The sequence below is a fragment of the Macaca thibetana genome, chromosome 10 (assembly GCF_024542745.1).
Source record: "Macaca thibetana thibetana isolate TM-01 chromosome 10, ASM2454274v1, whole genome shotgun sequence".
In the NCBI taxonomy this organism is placed as follows: domain Eukaryota; kingdom Metazoa; phylum Chordata; class Mammalia; order Primates; family Cercopithecidae; genus Macaca; species Macaca thibetana.
In genome coordinates, this window is record NC_065587.1 from 40,094,796 (window position 1) to 40,107,683 (window position 12,888).

Consider the following 12,888-nt stretch of genomic DNA (forward strand, 5'->3'; position numbering starts at 1 on the left):
CCTGGGGCTCTAACAAATGGCCCATCACACTGCACAGCAGCTTCTGCAAGCTGCGCGGCCCTGGGCCAGTTCCCTTCTCACTAAGTCTTAATTTTTTCATCTGTAAAATGGAGATGATAGTAACACTTGCTTGACTGGGTTACTGTGAAGATTATGTAAATGAAAGAAAGTAAGGCAGCACACGATCGGCACCTATGCTGAAAGCCGGCAGTGGGTCACCCCTTCCCACTGCTCTGAGATGGTGGCTGTAGACAGGATGGAGGCAATAGAGCCCGTGCGTCTGTGCATAATTTCCAGGGCACACCTACCGTGCAGGAACTGTGGGCCTCCATACTCTGCTGATGCATCTACACAAGTTTTAAAGGTAAGCTGAGCTCCTACACAGAGAGGGGTAAAAATCAGCATATTGCTTCACTCTTTCAAACGGGACCCTGACCTCCTGGGGATCCCAGACCAAGCACACGGATGTGTTCTGGGGTAGCCGTGGGGAACAGTGACTGCTTCACCAGGAAAAGGCCCCAGAGCACTCAGAAGATAAAATATGAAGGTTCTGGAAATTAAAAAAAAGAAATGGCAAATGTTCTTTGGGATACAGTAGACGGCACGTTGCCATGGCAACCAGAGGCTGAATTACTTAGCGAGAGACGGTGGAGGAATCTCTGAAAGGAGGCAGAGCAGAGACAAAGGAGACCAATTAAGCCACTGCTGTAGGGAAAACAAACGGAGCCTCCAGGAAGCCATGTCTGACCTCCTGGGATGCAACTCCTCTGCTGCTGTTTTCTCTGTGTCTAATTCCGGGTTTTTAAACATGGTGACAAGTATCCAGGGAGCTACTACATTCCAGTCCAAGGTTTAAAATTCGTTCCAGATTCAGTAAGTAGTGGAGTAAAAACAAGCCACAGGGCTCATGGTTTTGGTACTTCTTACGTAGGGGGGCGTTTGGGGTATCCCCAGCAGCCCAATCTTCTCCCAACCTCCCTCTCCACCTTCACAGTCGGGGTGGGGACCCCAGGCTTCTCTCATTCCAAGCACCACCGTAATTTTTGTTGGTTTTTGAATCACATGTACTATCATCCATTACTTACCTTTTTTTGTTTAGGTCAATTCACTTAATATTGTAATTTGAAAGAACTCGGTTTGATTATCAAATAGAAAACCATTATTAACTGGCACAGGTAAAGGCAACCACAGATAACAGAAGTGAATAAAATTTTGTTGACCTCCAGGCTGGGAAAGATTTTTAAACATGGTACAAACAGTGCGAACCATAAAGCACATCAGGGGTCAGCAAAGCGCCAGTTGGACCCAATGGACTGCTGGCTATTTTTGTAAATAAAGTTTTATTGACACACAGACGTGCCCCTTCAGCCTCAGATTGTCTACAGCTGCTCATTACCACAGCGGCCGAACTGAGTAGGGGTGGCGGAGACAGCCTGAGTCATAAACCTTAAAATTCTGACAACTTGGTGCTCACAGAAAAAGGCTGTGAGCTCTTGAAGTTTATGATTGGCACTCTGACAGCCTTAAAAATCAAAACTTCTATACCTCAAAGAAAAGTATTTTAAAACTGAAAATACAAGCCCCAAACAGAAAAGAATCATGTAACTCAAAACGGGGAAGGATTAGAAGCCACAGCTTCAAAAGTAAACTCCTAAAAATCATTAAGATAAAGAAAACCTCAGGCAAAGTCCATCAATCAAAGAAGAAACCAAAAGAGCTGATAAATGCTGAAAATAATGCTCAACCTCACCGGAAATCAGAGAAACCAAGCCTTAGGAACACACGTCCCATCACTGAGACTCGCCGAAATGAAAGCCTGGGACGACCACACCGTGGTGCAGGGGCCGAGCAGCACGGCTTTCCCAGCTGCTGGTAGAAATGCAACCTGCACCGGCGCCCCAAGCACAACTCCGCGACACCTGGAAGGGAAGGACCTCGTGCTCTAGGCACAGCCCCGCCCCGGGCCGGCCTCACCTGCTCACGTTCACAGCCCTCCACTGTGAAAACACTCAAGTAGGGATTTTGGTGGGAGTTGGGAATACTGGGGCCCAAGCTCCCCAGCGGAGACCAGAAACAACCCTTCCTAGAAATGAAGAGCCCCACTGCTCAGAGGAAAATCTGCCCAGAGCGGGAGTCCAACCCTCAGATCATGGATTCTCACCCAGGGACCATTCTGTTGTCTCTGGCCTCAGGGGACGTTGGGCGGTGTCTGGGACGCATTTGGTGGTCAGAAGTGGAGGGTGTACTACTAGTATCTAGTGGAAGGCGGGAGGAATGCTGCTAACACACTACACACACGGGACGGCTCCTCCACGGAGAACCATCTGGGCCCAAATGTCAATAGTTCCCAGGCTGGGGACCCCGCTGCAGACCCTCGCTTCTCAAAGTGTGACCTGCAGCCCAGCAGCCAGCAGCGTCGGCAGCCCCAGAAGCTTGCTAGAAATGCAGCCTCTCAGGCCTCCCTACACCCGCACCATCAGAACCTGCATTTCCCCAGGGTTTCCAGTGACTCACGGGCATGGGGACAGCAAGGGTGAAGAGCAAATCAACAGAGGCAGTGGCGCTCCCAGAACTGGTTCCCCTCACCCCAGGGCACTGTCCCTCCAGGGAAAGGTCGGCTTTTGAGGTTTAAAGAGGGAAGGAGCAGACTAGGGGCTGTCCAGGGTACTGTCTGCCAGGCCCAACCCTGCACAGACCAGCTCACACCTCACAAGGATGGGCAGGAGATGCAGACTGTGGCTATTGGGACAGTGTGCACGAGTTTTATCAGAATTTCCTCTCCTGCCTCACACGGGACAGGTTAGCCTGCCACCTGGCCCGGTGAAAGAGGAAACAGAGGCCCACTCTGCCAGAATGGAATGACTTTCCTCTGAAAGCCCACTGATGCCTGCTCAGTGGCTCTTGGCACCTTTGGGCAGTGTCAAACTGGGGTATGCAGCAAGCTCTGAGGGGTTCTGAACTCCAGTGGCTCTGGAATGTGGAAAGCAACTAGGCAGGTGCCCAACCCTGGAACGCCACAAAGGTCAGCTCCACCTGGCTGATGGCAGCCTTGCCTTCCAAAAGAAGGCCCCCATTCTGTCTCAGGGGCATGACTGGATCCCTACAGACCTCAACCAGCAAGACGCAGCAGCTCCACTCTGTCCTGCCCCGTGAGACAGTCCATCTCCAGCCCAGCAGACCACAGGGACCATCCAGGGAACCCTTCAGGGGTGCAACACAGAAGGTGCCCACCCGTGGCTCTGGGCAGATGGGTGGACTTGGTGCACATATTGTCCAGAAAATGATGCGTATGTAGATAGACATGTATGTGTATATATGCAGACATGTACCTCATGACGTTTCAATGATATACGACATCTACGACACACATACATAACAGTAGTCCCAGAAGATGAAAATGGAGCTGTAAAATAACTAATGCCTAGTGACATTGGTGCTGTCATATAACACCTTGGGGTAACGTGTTCCTAACATGTCTGTGGCGATGCTGGTGTAAAAAACCCTACCATGCTGCCAAGTCCTCTAAAAGTCTAGTGCGTGTAACCATGCAGTACATCACACTTGATCATGATATTCAATGACTGTGTTACTGCTTTATGTATTCACTATAATTTTAATGAATATTTTAGAGTGTGCTCCTTCTACTTATTAAAAAAAAGTTAACTGTAAAGCAGCCTTCAGCAGGTCCCTCAATCTGGAAGGCACTGTTCTCATAGGAGATGACAGCCCTATGCACGTTATTGCCCCTGAAGACCTTTCAGGGGGACGAGCTGTGGAGGAGGAAGACGACAGTGATATTGATGGTTCTGACCCTGTGCAAGCCTAGGCTAATGTGGCATTTGTGTTTTAATTTTTAATGAAACATTTAAAAAGTAAAACATAAAATTGAAAAGTATAAAAAGCTTGTAGAATAAGGGTAAGGAGAAATTATTTTTATGCAGCTATATAATTTGTGTTTTGTGCTAAGTGCTGTTATAAGAGTCCAAAAGTTAAAAGTTTTTCCAGTAAAAAGTTATAGTAAGCTAAGGTTAACTTATTATTGGAGAAAATATGTTTCTATAAATGTAGCATAGCCTAAGAGTGCAGTGAGTCTGAAGTCTGCAGTGGTGCACTTTCACGCGCTAGTTGGCTCACCACTCACTCGGGACTCACCCAGAGCAACTTCCAGGCCTGCAAGCTCCATGCATGGTAAGTGCTCTATACAGAGGGAACTTTTTAGTATTTTGTATGTCATATTTTAATGTACGTTTTCTATATTGAGAAATGTTTCAATACGGTGATGTGCTAGAATTGCCTGCAGTATTCAGTAGAGTCATGTGCTGTACGGGTTTGTAGCCCCGGAACCATCAGCTACAGCACATAGTCAGATGTGCAGCAGACCGCACCCTCTGGGTTTGTGTAGTGCGCTCTGTGATGTTCCCACGACAACAAAATCTCCTAATGACGCATTTCTGAGGATGTATCCTGTCATTAAATGACACGTGACTGCATAACTGTGTGTGTGTGGGTGGGAGGGGAAGGGAGGTAGCTTTACTTGACAAACTTAGAAGATCTGGCAACACTGGATCCACCTTCTTGCAGGAAAATGATCAGATAGAGGTGAACGGAGACGTCCCCTGTCTCTAACACTGACAAGCCATGTCCTCATCAGTTTGGCCCAGTCCTTGCCTGGCTCCTACAGGCCAGTGGAGCAATTCACCCTCCAGGAGGCATTTGATGATGTCCAGGGACAGTTTTGATTGTCACAGGAAGTGTCGTGTGTAGAGGCCAAGAATGATGCTAAACATCTGAGCGTGCACGGGACAGTCCCCACAGGAAAGGGCCCCCACATGGCCCCTAACGTCAATGGTGGCGGGGTCAAGAGACCTGCTGCAGACGGTGGGTTGTGCGCCCCGGCCTGGCACACTCAGCATGTGGGATCTCAGAGGGGCTCAGCCTGCAAGGCCGGAGCACAGGCCCAACTGTGTCCGCACGCTGCCACTTACTTGGAGAGCTTCATCTCGATCTGCTGCCGGATCTCCTGTCTTTCTTCATCAGTCCTTCGGGGGAAAATGTTCCGGTCTTCCAGTTCCTGTTTGCTTGGCCGGTTCCTTAGCTTCACGGCCAGGAGCTCCTTCTTGCATTTCCGTGGCAGTGTTCCTAAGAGCCCCGTCCAGGGCAAGAGGGGAGAAGGAAACAAAGGAGACAGGTCTTAATGGAGGGCTGGCTTGTCAATGCAGCTGCCCACCTGCCAGAGGAAGGACTCTGGACCAGGGCGATGGTGGCTAGAACCGAGAGGACACACGCTCGCCAGCTTGCGGCACTTTCCAGTGGAACGGTGGGGGCAAGGTGATGCCAGCGTCTCTGTCCACTAAGCCGCCTAACTCATGGGTTTCCAGGCACAGTCCAGGTTGACACCTGCTGTCCCAGATGATTACTAATAGCGGTCACGTTTTTCTTTCAAAAATGTCTGAGTTTGGACCAAAAATGACACAGTGACTTTCCCCATGGTGGCCGCTGCCCCCACCCAGCTCCACATGGTCCCTGCACTTTCTCCCTGTCCACCGTCCCCCCAGCCACATGGCTCTTCCTTCAGTTTCTAGATGTCCCACCTTAGGGTCTCCGTGTCATCTCCTTCCTCTGCCTGCCACACGGCTCTGCCGGGACCATCCAGGGCTGGAACCAGCTTCTCAGAAACCCCCTGAGCCTCCAATCACCACCACTCCACTTATCTTAATCCCCCCAACCAACTGGTATCTTTCCAGTTTGTTTATCATCTGTCTCCTGCACAGACTTTAAGCGACAGCCTTTCCCCACCCACCACGTCCTAGCAGGGTGTGGAGATGGTAGATTATCGGTGAATACTGCTGTGTGAACTGAAGGGTGGGCTGACTCCAGGTCTGCTAGGCCAGCCTTTGTGTTATTCTATGTGTGTCTGAAATCAGCTGAGTGAAGTTAACAGCATGAGAGGAAGGTATTAGGGAACAGAATGTTCATGTTTACTCAGGAGCAGAGATGGGGTTTAGCTCTTTCACAGGCAGACAGGGTCATTCCTTAGCGTACTAGGAAATGTGGGTGCTGGTTAATTGAGCTTTCCCAACAACACAGTCCCCACCTGCCCTGCCACTGCAGGTGCTGCTGCCTGCAAGTAACTCCAAAGTATCACATACAATGTAGGTTGCAGTTTTGCAGTTTGTGCTTTTGCAGTTTTCTTGGGCCAGGATTTAATTCCTGGGGGCTAAAGTCATTATCCAACAGGGTCGCTTCCATAGATGAAGGCAGGTTTTACTTCTTAAGAAACATGGTACACAAAAGGAAGTCAACTCCTAGTGTGCAGACGGGAACGCAAAGCAAGCAAGTCAGTTGAACAACATGGTCATTTCGCAGAAGTTTGGGATAAAGTAAAATACAAAAAGTGGAACTCAGCCAAGTCTTGAATTTCTAACATGCCATTGTTTGCCATGTGTTTTAGAGAGAAAATAACAACTCTGAAAATCATTTCAGCAAGGGCTCCGGCCCCACTTTGTCTTAATAGCTTTATAAATGACTGCAGTCTTGTATTTATAGTCTCCTCAGGAGCCTGGAGGAGTCACAGCCATTTTTCAGTTGGCCTTTACCGCATGTTATGAGAGAGACTGGATGCTATGGTGACATTCATGAATGCAGAACTCTCAAAGGTCTCGGGACAGATTCCTTCATAATGCGGAGGGTCTAATACAGGAAAAAGGAACTGCCGTTTTCAGAGAACTGTAATATGCTTAAACATAAAACCATACTGAATGTGGTTTAATCTTTTCAGTTTTTGATGAAGCAAGTCCTTGAGCCCATTGCAAATGTCTCAGGCTTATCATCACATACTTTTAATATTTGTTCTTAACTGAGAAAAAGTTCCCTTCTTTGCAGATTTCTAGACATAAACGAAAACTCACTCTGTGTGAAATCTGTGCTAGGAGCAAGTCATTCTCATTTACTTATTAATCCAGCCTCTATGAACACAGCAAGGATACACAGTAGGACCACAACAAAAACTTACTGATCTGACTGATCCTCACCAAGGTATCAGAAGGTTACCAGGTTTTGCTACTTCAAAGCCAAAAGAGGAAATTCCCAAAAGACATAGCTTAAAATGAGGACTTTTCATGGATTTGAATGATCCTTCTACCCACTGATTGAATTAATCTAAATAAGCATGTCTTCCCTGAGCAGGCTCCCTAGCACGGAGCAAGAGGTAGAGGCTGAGAAACAGGTGCAGGGATGGAGGAAGACCTTTCAGTCTAGATTGTGGGACAGACATCACCCTCCCCAAATGCCCCCAAACGCACTTGCTTTCTCCTATCCTTTGATCTGGAAATCCCACTTCTAGGAGTCTATCTCCTAAAATGATTGGGACAAGCACACAAAAAGCATATAAAAGGGCCAGGCACGGTGGCTCACACCTGTACTCCCAGCACGTTGGGGGGCTGAGGCGGGCGGATCACCTGAGGTTAGGAGTTTGAGATTAACCTGACCAACATGGAGAAACCCCATCTCTACTAAAAATATAAAAAATTAGCCAGGCATGGTGGCGCATGCCTGTAATCCCAGCTACTCAGGAGGCTGAGGCAGGAGAATCGCTTGAACCTGGGAGGCGGAGGTTGCAGTGAGCCAAGATCGCACCATTGCACTCCAGCCTGGGTAACAAGAGCAAAACTCTGTCTCAAAAAAAAAAAAAAAGGGGGCATAAAAGGATGTTCATCCCGGACTTTTTCATAAAAGTAAGAAATTGAACACAACGTAAACATCCAGTAAGAGGATATATGTTAAATTACGATGCATCTGTTTCATCTGAATATTGTGTACCTATTAAAAATGGCAGTGTATATGTTACAGAATGACAAAAGATAGTTACTATATATTGCTAAGGAAACAAATGACAGAAAGTATGCATATTATATGTAGAAATATTTATGTGTATGTGTCCAAGTTTGTAAATATTTGTTATAATAAATTGGCATATAAAAGCCAAGAACTGATCATTTTACTTAATTTTGGTTACTGTATTTTATTTTTTAAAATACAATTTCCTTATTAAAAAAGGAAGTCACTGCTTAGAAAGAACATTGTTAAATAACATCACAGAAAATGGCAAAAAAAAATCCTTTGTAAACACAAAAAGAAAACTGGCAAAAAAGATTGCAGTCAACTTTTTCACAACTCTGGAAATTAAGCACACATGTTTACCGCATAACAAGGAATGTTTATTCCAGAAAAATTGGCTGAATTTTGAAAAAAATGTTTCACCTTTTCCAGTCCTGTGCCCCATTATTCAGCTCTGCAATAGCCTTGACATGTGACAGTCTGCACTTGTGGTAGAGACCAGCTGCCTGGCAGCCACTGAGGGAAAAGAAAGGGGCTACAGCTCTTCAAAGACTCATTCCCCACCACCCCCCCACAAACTGTCATCATTTGACCCACCTTGTGTTTCCTGGAATACCACTTCTGCAAGGGTGTCTGTATTGGACTCGATCCAGAGCTTACCCAGTGCAAAAAGCCTTTTTCTCAGGGGGGTTTGAAAATAATACAGCATTGTCTTTCCAAGTACACAGCTTTCATTTATCTTCACACCAGACCTGTTCAGTAATACCCTATGGAGCTCTTTATTAGCAAAACTCAATAAAAATCCATGCATTGTACAAGAAATTAAACTAAAAAGTAAAACCCTGATATTACCAGCTCTAGTCCAACTCCAGCAAATGTGGTGGGCGGGGGCATCTTTCCAATTCACAACTGATAGGGCTTAGGAGGAAGAATGGGCAAATGCTGGCTCCTTCTCTCCAAGTACCAGAGGAGCACAGATAGCTGCTAAGTGGCACCGCTCTCAGCTCCACCTCACCAAGCAGGAGCTACCTTCCGCACTCCCCGTACACAGACACAGACACATGTGGGGCTCAGGGTATTCCCCTAGCCCCGGTCTCATCAGGTCCCATCTTCCATCCCAGTGGAGCAAAGGATGCTCAGGAGAATCCCACACTCTGTACTCAAGCACACAGAAGCATGGACACTGTCGGTCACTCCCTTCTTTGTGAAAGGCTCTCTTCTCTCTCCTTCCAGGTCTCTGCCCTAGCCTGCTATCCTCCTGCTTCAATGATCATGTCTCAGTTTACTTTGCTGGCTTTTCATCATCTCCCCCACCTCCAGATGTGGGTGTGCCCAGGACCCAATCCTCAAACCCCTTCACTCTCTGTCCGCATTTGCTTCCTATATGACCTCCTGTGTCCCGTGACACTAAGAACCAACTGCTACTGGCTATAGATTTCCATCCCAGGACACCACCTCCCTCCTAAACATTCAGCTTTCTTCACATTCAGCTTTCTTCACCATGCTTTCCCCAGATCTCTAGCAGGCATCACAAACTTAGCACGTCCAAAACTAAGCAGGACCTCCTGCTCTCCTGTTGAAGCACACAGTGGTTAAGAGGCAGAACCAGGATGTAAACCGAGGCCTGACCCCAGCGACCACACTCCCAGCCTGACATTCATGGATCTGCTCAGTTCGATGAGGCACCTGTCCATAATGGACCTCTCCCATACCTGGCACCAAAGAGGAAAGATGAAGACGCCGCATATGCCCCGCGAGCTTGGCAGGTGAGGGAAGGAAAGGTAAAACCAGCATTTATCATGTTCTTAAGCACATTATGTGTGTTTCTATTTGTGCATTGTCACAACATATCCTAATTATTTGTGTGGCTCTTTCCCTAACCATGGTCATTATATGAGCTTAAAACATTTTCACTCCATGGAGAAAAACAAATATAGTAAGTTTATCTACAGCAAGGATTATACCTTGTTCACCGTTGCCATATACAAACTCAAAAGCTGCGGAATGATCTGGTGCAAGAGAAAACAAATAAGCCACATGAGGAAGGTAGTGTGCCAAAAAGGGATTTCTGAAGGAAGTAGCCTCTGAGCTGAAGCCTCAAAGGTAAGTGGGGTTCCCATCTGGGGACGCCCAATAGCAGAGCCTAACTTTGTTCTCTAGCAGGAATATGCTGTGAAAACTTGTCTCAGTCTTCCAAGTAAAAAGTTATGACATTAGCTTCTGCTTCTGACCAAGGCAGAAAAACATGGACTAAATTGTCTTTCTCACTCAAACCTCAAACATGAAGTCAAAATATATAAAACAGTAGTTTTCAATGTGGTAGAAATCAGCAACAAAAGACAGTGATCCTTGAGAAATGAGAATCAAATGGAGTAGCCCCATGACTGGCCAGCTACTGCCTCTAGAGAGTTGCCAGGCCACAGTCCAGGGAGGGGAAACCCACAAAGAGCCTTGAAAACTCCCAGAGTTGAGAAGATGAACCTGAGATGCCAAGGGGATGAGGGCAGCCAGAGTTAGCATGAACGATACCTGGAGAGGAGAGAGTTGCATAGAAAGAAGACTCAAAGATCTGCAGAGGGTCCCTTGAACCTTCAGTGGATTAATATGTGCCTCTGAGGAAAGAATCCTCTGAAATGATGAGGTAGCAGTGCCCAGTGAACACATGGCACTGGACAGAGGGCCGGTTCCCATCAGCCAGACAGAAAACTTCATGATGTACGGACATTGAATAGAGTACACAGGGGGTTCTGCCTCTGGAATGGGAGTTAGCCATTGAGCTAACTCAATAATTGAGCACTGCTCTGGTTCTATCTAACAAATGTTAAAGTAAAACCTGGGAGGAATTAGACTATTTTCAAGTAACTTAACTGCTTCCCAGAACAAAACTCAAGAGTATTTATAGTAACACAGAAAACATCCAACACCCAAGAAGGTAAAATTCACATGTGTCATCCAATAAAAAATTACCATGCCTGCAAAGAAGCAGGAAAAGGCTCAGTGAACTTTATGCATGAAACATAGAGAAAACTGTGTCTGGGCCATGGTAATCAAAATCTATAACCATGAGAAAATATTAAAAGTGTACAGAAATAAAAAGACATTCTCTGTATTCTCTGTATAGAGTAACAAAGAGAATGACAGCAGATGTCTCAAGAGAAACAATGCAGATGACAAGACAGTGGAGCAACAATTACAAAGTAATGAAAGAAAAAAACCCCAGACAACTCGGAATTCCAGACTTGGAAAAACTATCTTTCAAAATAAAGACAAAATAAGTACCTTCTTGGACATAAAAAAGCTGGACGATTTCATCATCAGCAGACATGCATTATAAGAAATGACAAAGGAAATCCTTTAGGCAGAAGGAACATGATAGCCAATAGAAATCTGAATCTATACAAAGGAAAGAAGAGTAACAGAAATGGTAACTACAAGTATAAATATATAATTATTTTCTTATTATTTATCTTTAAAAGAAAACTGATGCTGATAATAAAAATAAAGTAGTATGAGGTTTATAACATGGGTGAAATGGACAACAACAGAACAAATGTTGGGAAAGGAGAATAGAAGTATTCTCTGGTGAGATCATGAGCCTAAAAATGACTTAGCATACTATCACTTGAGGTAGGCAGATAGAGAGGTATGCTATAACACTAAAGCAACCATTATACTATGGAAGTAGTTAAAGAGGTATATAGCTAATAAGCCAACAGAGGAGATAAAGTGGAATAAAAGAATCACTCCAATCAATCCAAAAGAAAGCAGAAAGATAGAAAAGATGGAAGAAACTAGACGGAACAAATAGAAAATAAATTGCCAGATGGTAGATTTAAACCTAATAAAGTAATCATTAAGTGCAAATGGTTAGAATACCCTAATTAATGGCAAAAATTTTCAGAATGGATTAAAACATGAGACAAAGCCATATGCTGCCACAAAACATGTCTTATATATAAGGAACATAAAGAACAACAAAACTTTATATATAAAGATACAAATAGATTAAAAATAAAATCTTAAAAAAGACGTACCATTCTGACACTAATCAAACAGAGCTGAAATGGGCATATTAATGTCAAGTAAGGTAGAATTCAGAACAAGAAACCTCATCAGGTTCTTTGAAAAGGGTCATCTTATAATGATAAAGAGATAACTTCATCAGGAGAGCATAATGATAAGCATATTGACAAACCTATGTGAGCTTTAAAACACATAAAGCAAAAAGTGATAGAACTGAGGCAAGAAATAAATAAATCCACACATTATTACTTGGAGATTTCAAAACCCCGCTCTAAATAATTCATAGAACAAATAGAAAACCTGCAAGGCTACTGAAGACATGAATGACATTATCAACCAATTTGATCTAACACTTACAAAGCATTATACCAAACAACAGAAGAGCATGTGCTCTTTTCAAGTACACACACAACATTTACCAAGATAGGACATTCTGGACCAGAAATAAGCTTCAATAAATTTCAAAGGACTCAGTCATACCAAGTATGTTCTCTGACCAGAGTGGAAATAAATTGGCAATCAATAAAAAATACCTCTAGAAGGCCGGGCGCGGTGGCTCGAGTCTGTAATCCCAGCACTTTGGGAGGCCGAGATGGGCGGATCACAAGGTCAGGAGATCGAGACCATCCTGGCTAACATGGTGAAACCCCGTCTCTACTAAAAAATACAAAAAACTAGCCGGGCGAGGTGGTAGGCGCCTGTAGTCCCAACTACTTACGAGGCTGAGGCAGGAGAATGGCGTAAACCCACAGAGCGAGACTCTGTCTCAAAGAGAAAAAAAAAAAAAAAAAAAAAAACCTCTAGAAAAATACCCACATATTTGGAAACTAAATTACTGAATAATTAATAGCTCCAACAAGAAATCAAAAGGGAAATGTGAAAGTGTTTTGAAACAAATGAAAATACAATATATCAAAATAATGGTAACATCTACTAACATTAAATGTCAATATTAAAAAAGAAGAAAAGCCTCAAATCAATGGTATCAGGTTCCGTCTTAGGAACCTAGAAAAAGAAGAACAAAATAAA

General features: G+C 44.8%; 1 protein-coding gene across 4 annotated transcripts in view; it reads right to left on the reverse strand.

Moving 5' to 3' along the window:
* The window catches only part of PHACTR3 (phosphatase and actin regulator 3), a 274,576-nt gene that overhangs the window by 37,357 nt on the left and 224,331 nt on the right, over window positions 1-12,888 (reverse strand). For all 4 annotated transcript variants that reach the window (XM_050745555.1, XM_050745554.1, XM_050745556.1 and 1 more), the window contains exon 8: window positions 4,986-5,139. In XM_050745555.1, coding sequence (XP_050601512.1) covers window positions 4,986-5,139 — 154 coding nt within the window. The remainder of the gene's footprint in view (window positions 1-4,985; window positions 5,140-12,888) is intronic.